Source organism: Hyperoodon ampullatus, assembly GCF_949752795.1.
Source record: "Hyperoodon ampullatus genome assembly, chromosome: 4".
NCBI lineage: Eukaryota > Metazoa > Chordata > Mammalia > Artiodactyla > Ziphiidae > Hyperoodon > Hyperoodon ampullatus.
Genome location: NC_136917.1, coordinates 133633834 through 133644847, shown reverse-complemented (window position 1 = coordinate 133644847; position 11014 = coordinate 133633834). Strand labels below are relative to the sequence as shown.

Genomic DNA, 11014 nt, shown 5'->3' with positions numbered 1-11014 from the left:
GTATTGCCTTCCAAAAAGATAGCAGCAGTTTGAAATACCATCAACACATGAGAATTTCCAATAACAGAGAGTATTTTTTGTGTGTTTTTTAATTTTTAGTAATTTGACAGGCAAAAATGTACCTAAATGTTTTAAATTGCATTTTTATTACAGATAACTTGTGCTATGTGATTATGCATTCCTCCATAGGTTAGGAATATAGGAGCCATTTTTATTTCTTCTTTTGTAAATTACTTGTTCAAATTCTCTGATCATTTTTCTTTTCAGGTGTTCATCTTTTCTTATTGCTTTATAAAAATATCCATTTGTGTCACATAGATTGAAAATGTTTGCAATTTGGCTTTGCTGTGTTAAGGTACAGAAACTTCAATTTTTCATCATTGAATCTACCAATCTTTTACAAATTCTGCCTTTGATGTCATATCTCAAAGTCTCTTTCTCATTTCTACATGTGTGTGAATATCTGTATCTTCATTTAGTGCTTTTATAGTTGAATGGTGTGCTTTAAGAATCTAACTTCAGTTTTCCCTTGATGATTACCCAGCAATCTCAACAATGAATGCATCAAATATCTGTCCTTTCCCCCACTAGAATAGGTTTAAAGATGTTATTTCAAAATAATTTCTTATATAGACTTGAATTCTCAGATTTTTTAAATAAACTCATATTTGAAAGCGAAAAAGTTGCCAAAGAAGAGCAATTTTCTATTTAGTGTTCTTAATTTAAAATAGTCCCCATGGCTGATTTGCTTTGTTGTGCAACAGAAACTAACATGTTATTGTGAGGCAATTATGCTCCAATAAAGATGTATTAAAAATAATAATAATAATAATAATAATAAATAAAAATGAAACAGTCCCCATGACTTCACATTTACCCTTTAAGGTAGGAAAGGTCTAACCCTGAAGGAAATGTGAAATAAATAAGTAACCACACCATCTCTAAAATAAAGCTATGTTTTCCAGTAATAAAATACCAAACTCTTTAGCCACATAGCAGAGAAAGATAAAAAGAAAAAACCCACATCCTTTGTGTTTCATAATATATTACTAAGTCAGTACCTGAAACCAAATAGTCTCCATATGTGAGTAACAGAAGCCATGAAAATTCCTTTCCTTTTCTCTTTTCCCACTGGCATGTGTCTCCTTCTAATTCCTGGAGGTAAGACATATTTCCATATGCTTTTTAGTTTTGCTTATAAGAAAATAGAATTTTATATTGCTTTAATTTTTGTTTAATATTATGTAAAAGGGAAAAAGAAATCACAACTTAATTTCCAATAATTTTTCATGTTACCTTTTTTCTTTGCTATCTAAATGGTATATTGGCTTTTTAAGATGAAAACATACTCTATTGTGCCTACAGCAAAAATATGAAAGCATTAACTATATCTGGAGGTTATCATAAATTCAGGCCAGATCTACAGAGCTCAACCTTCAAGTGAAAAACCAACAAAGCCATTAAATTGGGGATGGATAGATCACTTATTAACTGGAGGGCTCAGTCATACAGATACAACTGAGTAGTCATAGCTCTCAGATAAATCTTAAAACTTTGGTTTTCAGAAGGTATTTGTGAGTGCCTATTTCCAGCAGTGGGGGTGGTGAAGAAAGCAATAACATCAATGTAAAATAATCTAATGAACTGTGTGTGTGTATGTGTGTGCATGCGCCAACACTGCATAAAACTTACAATGAAGTATAGCAGTATTCTATGTGGTTTACTTATACTCTTCTTAAGTATCATTGTTATCAGCCCATTTTATGTATGATGAAACCAAGGCACAGAGAGGTTAAGTCCATTTACTAAAGTCATCAACTAGTAAGTAGTAGGGCTGGGATTTGAACCCAGAGTTCACGTTCTTAACCACACACTATGATATCTTATAGCTCAATGATACCTTCAGAGCTGGGATTCTTAATGTGGGATCCATGAGCTCCTTCAAGGCCATGGATGGGCATCAAGAAGTCTGTGACTCTCCCAAAACTGTATGCAAATATTTACATGCATCTGTGTGTCGGTACTATATCAGATTCTCAAATGGCTCTATATTTCAAAACTAACAAAGGTACAGAGCCACTACTTTAGGCAAACGGTACCTCACAGTGGAAAGAGTATGATTTTTCATGATGCGGAACTGTATTAGAAGACTGCTTTGCTATTTATTAGTTGTGTGAACTTGGGCGAGGTAATTGCCCTGTCTAAACTTCATGTTCCTTATCTCTACATGGGAATAATAACACCCACCTTGCATTGTAGCAAACATCAGAACCAGTGTCTGAAACTAACCAGGTAAATCATAGATGCTTTCATTATTATTGCTACTATAGTTGTTGATTTTTTTTCTTTGAATTTAATATAACTTACTAAACCATCATTCCAAATAATAATCTCACCATGGAACACTGTGAGATTTTTAAGGTCAATAACACAGTGTCCAACCAAAGACTGAGACAATGCAGCCTGTAATGGGAAGTGAACAGATTAGTAATGGCAGAAACAGGAGAATGGGGTTCCTCCCCAATCTGCTCTTACTGTGTGATGTTAAGTCTTCAATCTTTTTGCTTTTTGAGCTTTAAGAAAAGAGACTCTATTGCCTGATATTTTCTACCTCCCAGGGATAGGAAGGAGACAGACATTATGTTAAAGGTGTTTTGCATTCTTGAGGAAGAGAAGATCGTTTAAGTTCAAGATGCTATTATACAGAGCTATCATGGAAAATTTTAAAAACTCTGTGCCACCTGGACTGATTTGATCTTCTCTCCCTGACACAGAGTGCACATCTATGTACTCGATCTGGATCTATTCATTATATCAGAACTTTTCAGAGGGAAGCATGACTTGGTAAGATAGGATTTCACTCTGGATCACTCTTTTAGTTTTTCCAGTATCCTGTGAGGGAATTATAGGAGGAAAAGAAGTGCCACCTCACACAAGACGCTACATGGCTCTAATCAAAGGGCTGAAAGTCTGTGCAGGGGCTTTGATCAAAGAAAACTGGGTGTTGACAGCTGCTCACTGTAACCTGTAAGTAATTCTGAGCTCCTCTCATTCTCAGGCAGTTTGGGGGGTGGGGTGGGGGGGACAGGGGCTGTGAAAATGAAGTCCAAAACCAAAATTAGGTAGGGATGGAGAAGAAAGTATGCAAGCACATTCACTGATATGTACTATTATTATGTTTATCTCTATAAGCAAAGGCCAGATCCTATAGAATAAAATTGAAATGCATGACCATTTTCTCATATTATTTAAAAATTTTTTCACTATAAATACCAATCTTATCAACATTTTGAAAACAAAAACACAACTTCACACAATCACTGTTAATATTTTGCTATATTCTGTTGCAGGCTTTTTCCTTAAGTATATTTTACACAGTTGAGCAAATTAAGTGTTCTCTATGATTACAAGCGATTTACTTACTGTTATATAATTAGTTTTGTCCCATGGTGCTACATATTAGATTGAACCATATAAATTACTGATATTTAACTGTTTGACTTTACAAAATAGCCATTTCCTATGGTTCAAACTAATGTTTTTCCTAATTGTGATTTGTAAGTCAAAATAACGTTTATCACAAGGATATGTTGCTGTTTTCTTTATCAGTACCTGTTGTTGGTACCTACTATTTCCCTGCTCACTTTTGCATAAATTGCACGAATAAAAGAAGAGACTTAAAAACTAGCTTCCCACAAAGAAGATCAAAAGAGATCTGCATTATGTTGTTGTATCAAATGAGAATTTATCAAGTAGGAAATTCAGCACAATGTACACTGTGAAGATCACCACTGGCACTCTTGATTAACAGACCCACTTGGTGCAAAGTCTGTCGGGCAAATCAAGAAATGCTTGTGCCCACCTCTCCCAGATTAGCTATCATTAGGTTCACCAACTAGACTTGGCGGCTAGCAGTTTATTTGCTCCTATGTGTGTGTGTGTGTGTGTGTGTGTGTGTGTGTGTGTGTGTGTGTGTGTGTTTAGATTCAGCTTTAAAATTTCACTATAAAATCGATTCATTTCTTCAGTCTTACCTATTAAAAGCCTGACTCTTTTCCATCTTTGTCATCTTTGAAGACTTAAGCAAGGTACACTGTCTCCCTGAAACACAGAAAAGCAAACCCACTACCTCTGCTCTCACTCTTAGGTTTAGTCTCTGGTTTTTGGGTTGAGTCTCTTCCATTAGGTGTTGATTCCACAAATCCAAGGCAGATGGAGAATCTGGCAGCTCCTCTTCCTGTGGCAGTCCTCTTTGGTCAGCACCCAAGCATAGCTTGCCAATCTATGTGACACAAACCATAGGCCTTGCCAACCAATGCTCTTGCCTCTGCCAGAAGACCTGGGATTTCTCTCCTGTTGCTTCTTCTTTGAAAAGATGTGAAGCTGAAGCACCTAAGATAACACATGTCTTGGGAGTTTTAGGTAAAAATAACTAAAACAGGGCTTCCCTGGTGGCGCAGTGGTTGAGAGTCCGCCTGCTGATGCAGGGGACACGGGTTCGTGCCCCGGTCCGGGAAGATCCCACATGCCACGGAGCGGCTGGGCCCGTGAGCCATGGCCGCTGAGCCTGCACGTCCGGAGCCTGTGCTCCGCGACGGGAGAGGCCACAACAGTGAGAGGCCCACGTACCGCAAAAAAATAAAAAATAAAAATAACTAAAACACCAAAAGAAAAAAACCTCATAAATTCCCCCCGCCTTGCTGTGCTTGTTTATAAATAGGAAACCATCTGAAATAACTGGTCAGATTTAATACATTAAGTTCATGCTTAATTTCATCTATTCTCTCACATAAATGATACATCATCCTTGTTTTTTTCCAGGAAAGGCAATCCTCGAGTTATTCTTGGGGCCCACTCTACCTCCCATAAAGAGAAATATGACCAAGTATTTTCCATTAAAAAGGCAATTCCCCATCCATGCTTCAATCCACAGACATTTGAAGGGGATCTTCAACTCCTTCAGGTAAATATGGGTTTTTTTTTTCAATAACTATTTTGAAATTGCAAAATTTTGAAATTTGGTCAGTTTAATGTGAAACTAGTTTTTACACACTGGCCTCATAGCCAGTGGTTGGCTAATGCCAGGATGTAGGGGTAAGAACTACAGCTGGGACCCAGCGCAATTGTCCAGATGTTCACCCTCTTGGAATTCAGTTCAATTCAACAGATATTGACAGAAGTCCTACTGTGGTAAGACCTGTCCATCCAAAGTGGTAATGCCACCAGCAACTCAACTGCAGACAAACCAAGTTGCATTTATTGATTCTTGCTCAGCAAGGGAGACTGTACACCCTAAGGAACCATAGGGTGGCTCAGTAAGAGAGTGTTAGATGGGGCTTATCCTAGGATCTGTCAGATGAGGGGGAGGGTTCTAGGAAGTAGGAGTTTGCTCTGAACTGACTGTTGTCAGGAAGTGGGGTAATTCTATGACTGAGTATCTCAGTGAAGCTTACTTATCTAGAAGGCTAAATCTGTGATTGATAAGAAGCAGCAATCACTCATTTTAGCCGATAGGGGCCGTTTGGTCATTTTTGTAGTGGGCACAATGACCTTGTTTTTGCCTGTACTCAAACGTGACTGCAGAGCGGCCTGGGTTTTGCTCCCTTCTTGAGGCTCACCCTGTCTGATATTGGTGCTCTATGACGAGTGTTCGTGATCAACAGGAAGAATCGTGGCCCAGCTGTGAGTGCCAGTAAGCTTTTCTCTTCCTCATGAGATAAATAGGTTCTGTTCTCAAAGTGTTCACAGTCTAGTGGGAGAGACAGACAAATATATCAACAGCTCTGATCTGGTGATATGTGACTCATCGGTGATGGAGATGACTAAGAAGGGGACTCTACGGGAGCACATGGTGTGTCCAGGCGGTCAGGGAAGCTTTCTTAGAGAAGGTGCAGGAGTTAGGAGGAAAGAAGGAGGAAAGGGCCTTTCAGGCAGGAAGAGCTGTGTGTATAAGAGGAGTCTTTCTGGAAAATGCATTTGGAAGAAGAAGGGAAGAAAGGGAAGTTATCATGAGATTTGAGAAAGAGGGGACCCAGATATTGTGGACCATGGGAAGAAGTTTGAACTTTATGGGGAAGGAAATGCGAAAGTGTGTTAAGCTGGGCAGTGACATGATCAGACTTGTTTCTAGAAGGATTATCTGGCTGCTGTGCAGAAAGTATAATAGAAAAGGCAGAACTGGAAGGCAGAGTGTGAGCTGAGGTTCACACTTGTCCAAAGGGGCTTGATGAGGAACTTCCCTAGCAGGAGTCAAGAGGATGCTCAGGGGATCCATACACTCTCATCAGTAGGAGTAAAGAGAGGGTCCTAGAGTGCCATGTGTTTCCGGCAAACTCCCCACATTCCCTGCTCCCCAGTACTTATCAGTGACCCCCGTACTATCTGCCTTGAGACTCTCAGGCTGGGCCTCTCTCTCAGGTCACCCCTCCTCACCCATACTCTAATTCCCTCCAGTCCCCCTCCCTGGGCAGGGAAAGGCAATTCCCTCTCGTGCCCAGTAGAGGGCACTCCTTGGCCTACGTCCCTCCTGCGGTTTTTCTCCACAGCACGCACTTCTTTTTTTTTTTTTTTTTTTAACATCTTTATTGGAGTATAATTGCTTTACAATGGTGTGTTAGTTTCTGCTGTATAACAAAGTGAATCAGTTATACATATACATATGTGCCCATATCTCTTCCCTCTTGCGTCTCCCTCCCTCCCACCCTCCCTATCCCACCCCCCTAGGTGGTCACAAAGCACCGAGCTGATCTCCCTGTGCTATGCGGCTGCTTCCCACTAGCTATCTACCTTACGTTTGGTAGTGTATATATGTCCATGCCTCTCTCTAGCTTTGTCACAGCTTACCCATCCCTCTCCCCATATCCTCAAGTCCATTCTCTAGTAGGCCTGTGTCTTTATTCCTGTCTTACCCCTAGGTTCTTCATGACATTTTTTTTTCTTAGATTCCATATATATGTGTTAGCATATGGTATTTGTCTTTCTCTTTCTGACTTACTTCACTCTGTATGACAGACTCTAGGTCCATCCACCTCACTACAAATAACTCAATTTCATTTCTTTTTATGGCTGAGTAATATTCCATTGTATATATGTGCCACATCTTCTTTATCCATTCATCCAATGATGGACAGCACGCACTTCTGATGTACCTTCGTTGGTTTGTCTGCTCCCCTCGCCGGAATGTAAGCTTCAAAGAACAGATACTTTTTGTCTTTTTATTTGTATGCCCTGTACCAGGTAGTATAGTTCCTAGTACATAGTAGGCCCTCCATAAATATTTCCTGAATAACTTTGGATAAGGGATGGAATTAAGCCAGACAGTGGCAAAGGTCATCAAGAGAAGAGATTCTGCGCTCAGGTTTCAAGAAAGTGGTAGCTGTTGTCAAGTCCCCTTCAGGAACTAAAAATCTTACCTTTACAATAGTGTGGGGTGAGTAGGGGGTGTGAGGGGATCTTGGTCTTGAAGTAAAGTCAGGAAACTCCCTCTCACCTCTGACACTGTGGCCAGTGGGCTGATGTTGCTAGAGAACTCGTGAAGAGGGCATCAGGACCTCCCTGCGGTCAACCTTCCACGGTTAAAACCTACCGATGTGCTCATCACTGCTGTGTGTGCCTGACCCCAGGAGAGCTACTTACAAACATATGCATCCCGACTCCAATTCTGATCCATTCATTCAGACCTGAAGTCCTTTCTGGGGGTTCTCCTGTCTCCTTGTCCATCCAACCAGATAAAAAGCATGAAGGCTGTGAGAAAGCATGAGTAGGAGAGGAGAGACGTTGCATGTAGGCATTTGAAGTCATGTTCTATGGAGAGATTTTAGACTATGGCCATCTCACTTTCTAAATGCTAGCAGGGTAAGGGTTGGGCACACCAGCAACTCACAGTGGGCACTGAGGAAGTGGGGACTGTCTAATGTCAGGAAGTGGGGCCTGAAAGCCATGCAATGATAGGAATGTGACAGTAGCCTTTGCTGCTGTGCTCCTATGTTTTTAGAAGGTCTGTAATACCAGGACTCCCTACAGCTTGAGGCAAGAAGAAAAGAAAGAAGTAGAATTATCTGCCTCTACCCTCTACTCAACCTTGATCACACTCCCTGCTCTCCTTGCCTTGACTTTTCAGAAAGAGAGAAAGCAAGGTGGTGAGCCAAGAAGAGAGCTTAGCGAATCAAAGAAAAGGGCAGAGTGTGGGTGAGCCCCCAAAGGCAGTTAGGCTGGTTAGCACTTGCTCAGAAGCGGGGAAGCCACATTTCCACATGGAAAATGAGGACACTGGCCCCTTTCCCACCCCGCCCCACTGCACCTGGAGCCCTGGCTTCCTTCCATTGGTCTTAGTACCAGTCAGTTCACAAACCTAAGACCACCTGAATAAAATAATGATTGCACTCTCCAATACAGCTTTTCAACCACAAAACTGTCAGCCAACACCAACATAATTTCATCACTGACAGGTCAACTGGACTGCAGTTCATCTAGACTAGCCTAGCAAAACATGCATGAAAAGGTGTGCTGTGACTTTTAAAAAATCAGTAACTGATGGTCAGTTAGGTTGGAACAGGACTTTGGCCATGTCCTTCGTAAGAACATGCTAAATAAGCAAGATGTCTATTTCAGTCAGAGCTGTTTTCTGGGTTTGGTTACCGTTATCCTTCCCTAAAACTGCATCTCCTGTCTCTTTTCTAGCTGGATGGTAAAGCAACTATGACCAAAGCTGTAGGAATACTTCAGCTACCAAATACAGGAGACGATGTCAAACCCCACACCAAGTGTCATGTGGCAGGATGGGGAAGAAACAAAAAAGCTGTGTGCAAAATTTCACATGTCTTGAGAGAAGCCAACATTACTGTGATAGATAGGAAAATATGCAATGATGCCCAGCACTATAATTTTAATCCAGTTATTGATCTCAGTATGATCTGTGCTGGTGGTAGAAAAGGTGAAGATGATTCGTGTGAAGTAAGTAAATTAAAACTTTTAACCGTTTGGGGGCTATAGGAAATCAGGTTAAATAGAGTGCCTAGGAACAAGAGGGCAGACTATCATTATTACTTTTTATGTGTGAGGCCTGCAAGAACGTCAGCTTGACACTGAGCTGGTGTGTGCTCCTTTGTCTCAAGGGAAACATTCTGCCCAGGGAAACTTCTCTCATTCCTAACAATCAGGATTCCATTTAATCACCGCTTATGGATGTTGTTCAGCCCTCTCAAAATTGATCACATCGGGCTTCCCTGGTTGCGCAGTGGTTGAGAGTCTGCCTGCCGATACAGGGGACACGGGTTCGTGCCCTGGTCTGGGAAGATCCCACATGCCGCAGAGTGGCTGGGCCCGTGAGCCATGGCCGCTGAGCCTGCGCATCCGGAGCCTGTGCTCCTCAGCGGGAGAGGCCACAAGACAGGCCCGCGTACCCTCCCCCACCCCAAAAAAGAAAAACAGATCACATCAGCTGGCATTTATCAGATGGCAGGAACTATATCAAGTTCTATACTCTATGCCACTTGATCCTCAAATAGCCCCATGGGATAGACACTATTATTACCAACTCTATTTTACAGATAGGGAAATTAAGGCTTAGAAAGTTACTTCCCCAAGTTAGATAACTTGACTCTCAGTGGGGTGGACCTGGATTTAGACTGGGGCCATCTGATTCCCAACTCCTGCGTTGTTCTGCCTTTCCATGTGCTTGACTACGGTTTGGCCCTATTTGGAACTCATGATCCGGAAGTGGTTTTCAAGGTCAGAGAGAACATGAAATGAGGGCTGATGAAAACTGGAAAAGATCCCTAAAACTTGTTTGAACTATCACAAGTACTCCTTGGTCTGAGACGGCTTAACCCGTGTCCACCTTCAGAGCAGGGAGTGACTCAGGTCCCATCTCATGCCTTCAGGCAGCCCCTACATTCAGTTTTTTCCCCTAACATCTACTGACCAAGAAAAGGGGATACAGGTCAAGTGAAGGAGACAATTATTTTTCACAATTATTTTAAAGGCTTCCTTTGTTATTCTTTCTTTGTTTTACTGATGAAAATGGGTTTGTACATCTTCTCCAGAATTGCCTTTTTCAAAATGAAAATGATTGGAAAATATAAACAAATCTGTGTTAATTGATGCTGAGGGCAGACAATTAATAAAAAGAGATATAAAATTAGCCTTTAAAAAGGAAAGAGAGAAACAATGTGTGAGCGAATGAGTGAATAAATGAATGACTAAAAAGGTAAGTAAATATCTTTGGAAACATTCCTGTTTAAAACATATGACTTTCTTTTCCAGGGGGATTCTGGAAGTCCTCTGATATGTGATAATGTTTTCAGAGGTGTCACTTCCTTTGGGAAGTGTGGTAACCCCCAGAAGCCTGGCGTCTACATTCTCCTTACCAGACAATACCTCAACTGGATAAAGAAAACCATTGCAGGAGCCATATAACATTTCTTCTTCAAAGTAGAAAATTGAGGTAACCAAGTAAAGGGGGTTTTAACTTGACCTATCTGAAGAAACACCTCACAACCCTCTTAAACTTGTGTACAAATGACAGCCTGTCTGAAATAAAATCAGCAATGAAAGAAATAACCTCCTGCCTTCACTCTTCCATGATTAGTGAAGACTGATTCATCACATGTTCTCTATCCATGGCAAGAGATTTCCCTTGAGAAAAAGTTCCCCAGTTCAGTGATTCTCTGTTTTATTCAGAATTTGAGGACTGTCACTTTTGTGTTCATCCTTAAAAGGAAGTCAATCTCAGGGAAATTTAGAATATTCTTCTTTCTTCCAAATGAAACTCCAAAATATTTGTGGCCTTAGGAATTTAGAGCCTGGTATTCTATTCCATGTTGGAATAAGGACAGAGATAAAGAGGGATTTTTCACTTCTTATTCTATGCTTCTGTGTAGTTTAACTTTTTACAAAAATTCTAATTATAAATACAGTGGGAAAGATGCAATGTGTGTTTTAGATAGTTGGAAAATTTGGAATTTGAGGTTAGAGATAGTTCAGAGCAATTGCATCATTTATTAATTACAAGTAG

At 40.7% G+C, this 11014-nt stretch overlaps 1 protein-coding gene across 1 annotated transcript; it reads left to right on the top strand.

The window, feature by feature from the left end:
• Positions 1 to 1100: 1100 nt before the first annotated feature.
• Positions 1101 to 10416, top strand: LOC307052478 (granzyme A; the record flags this gene model as incomplete). Its single annotated transcript, XM_079703404.1, has 5 exons — positions 1101 to 1161; positions 2880 to 3027; positions 4822 to 4963; positions 8680 to 8952; positions 10264 to 10416. 5 exons carry the CDS (start codon positions 1101 to 1103, stop codon positions 10414 to 10416), a joined length of 777 nt encoding a protein of 258 aa, XP_079559530.1.
• Positions 10417 to 11014: the final 598 nt, after the last annotated feature.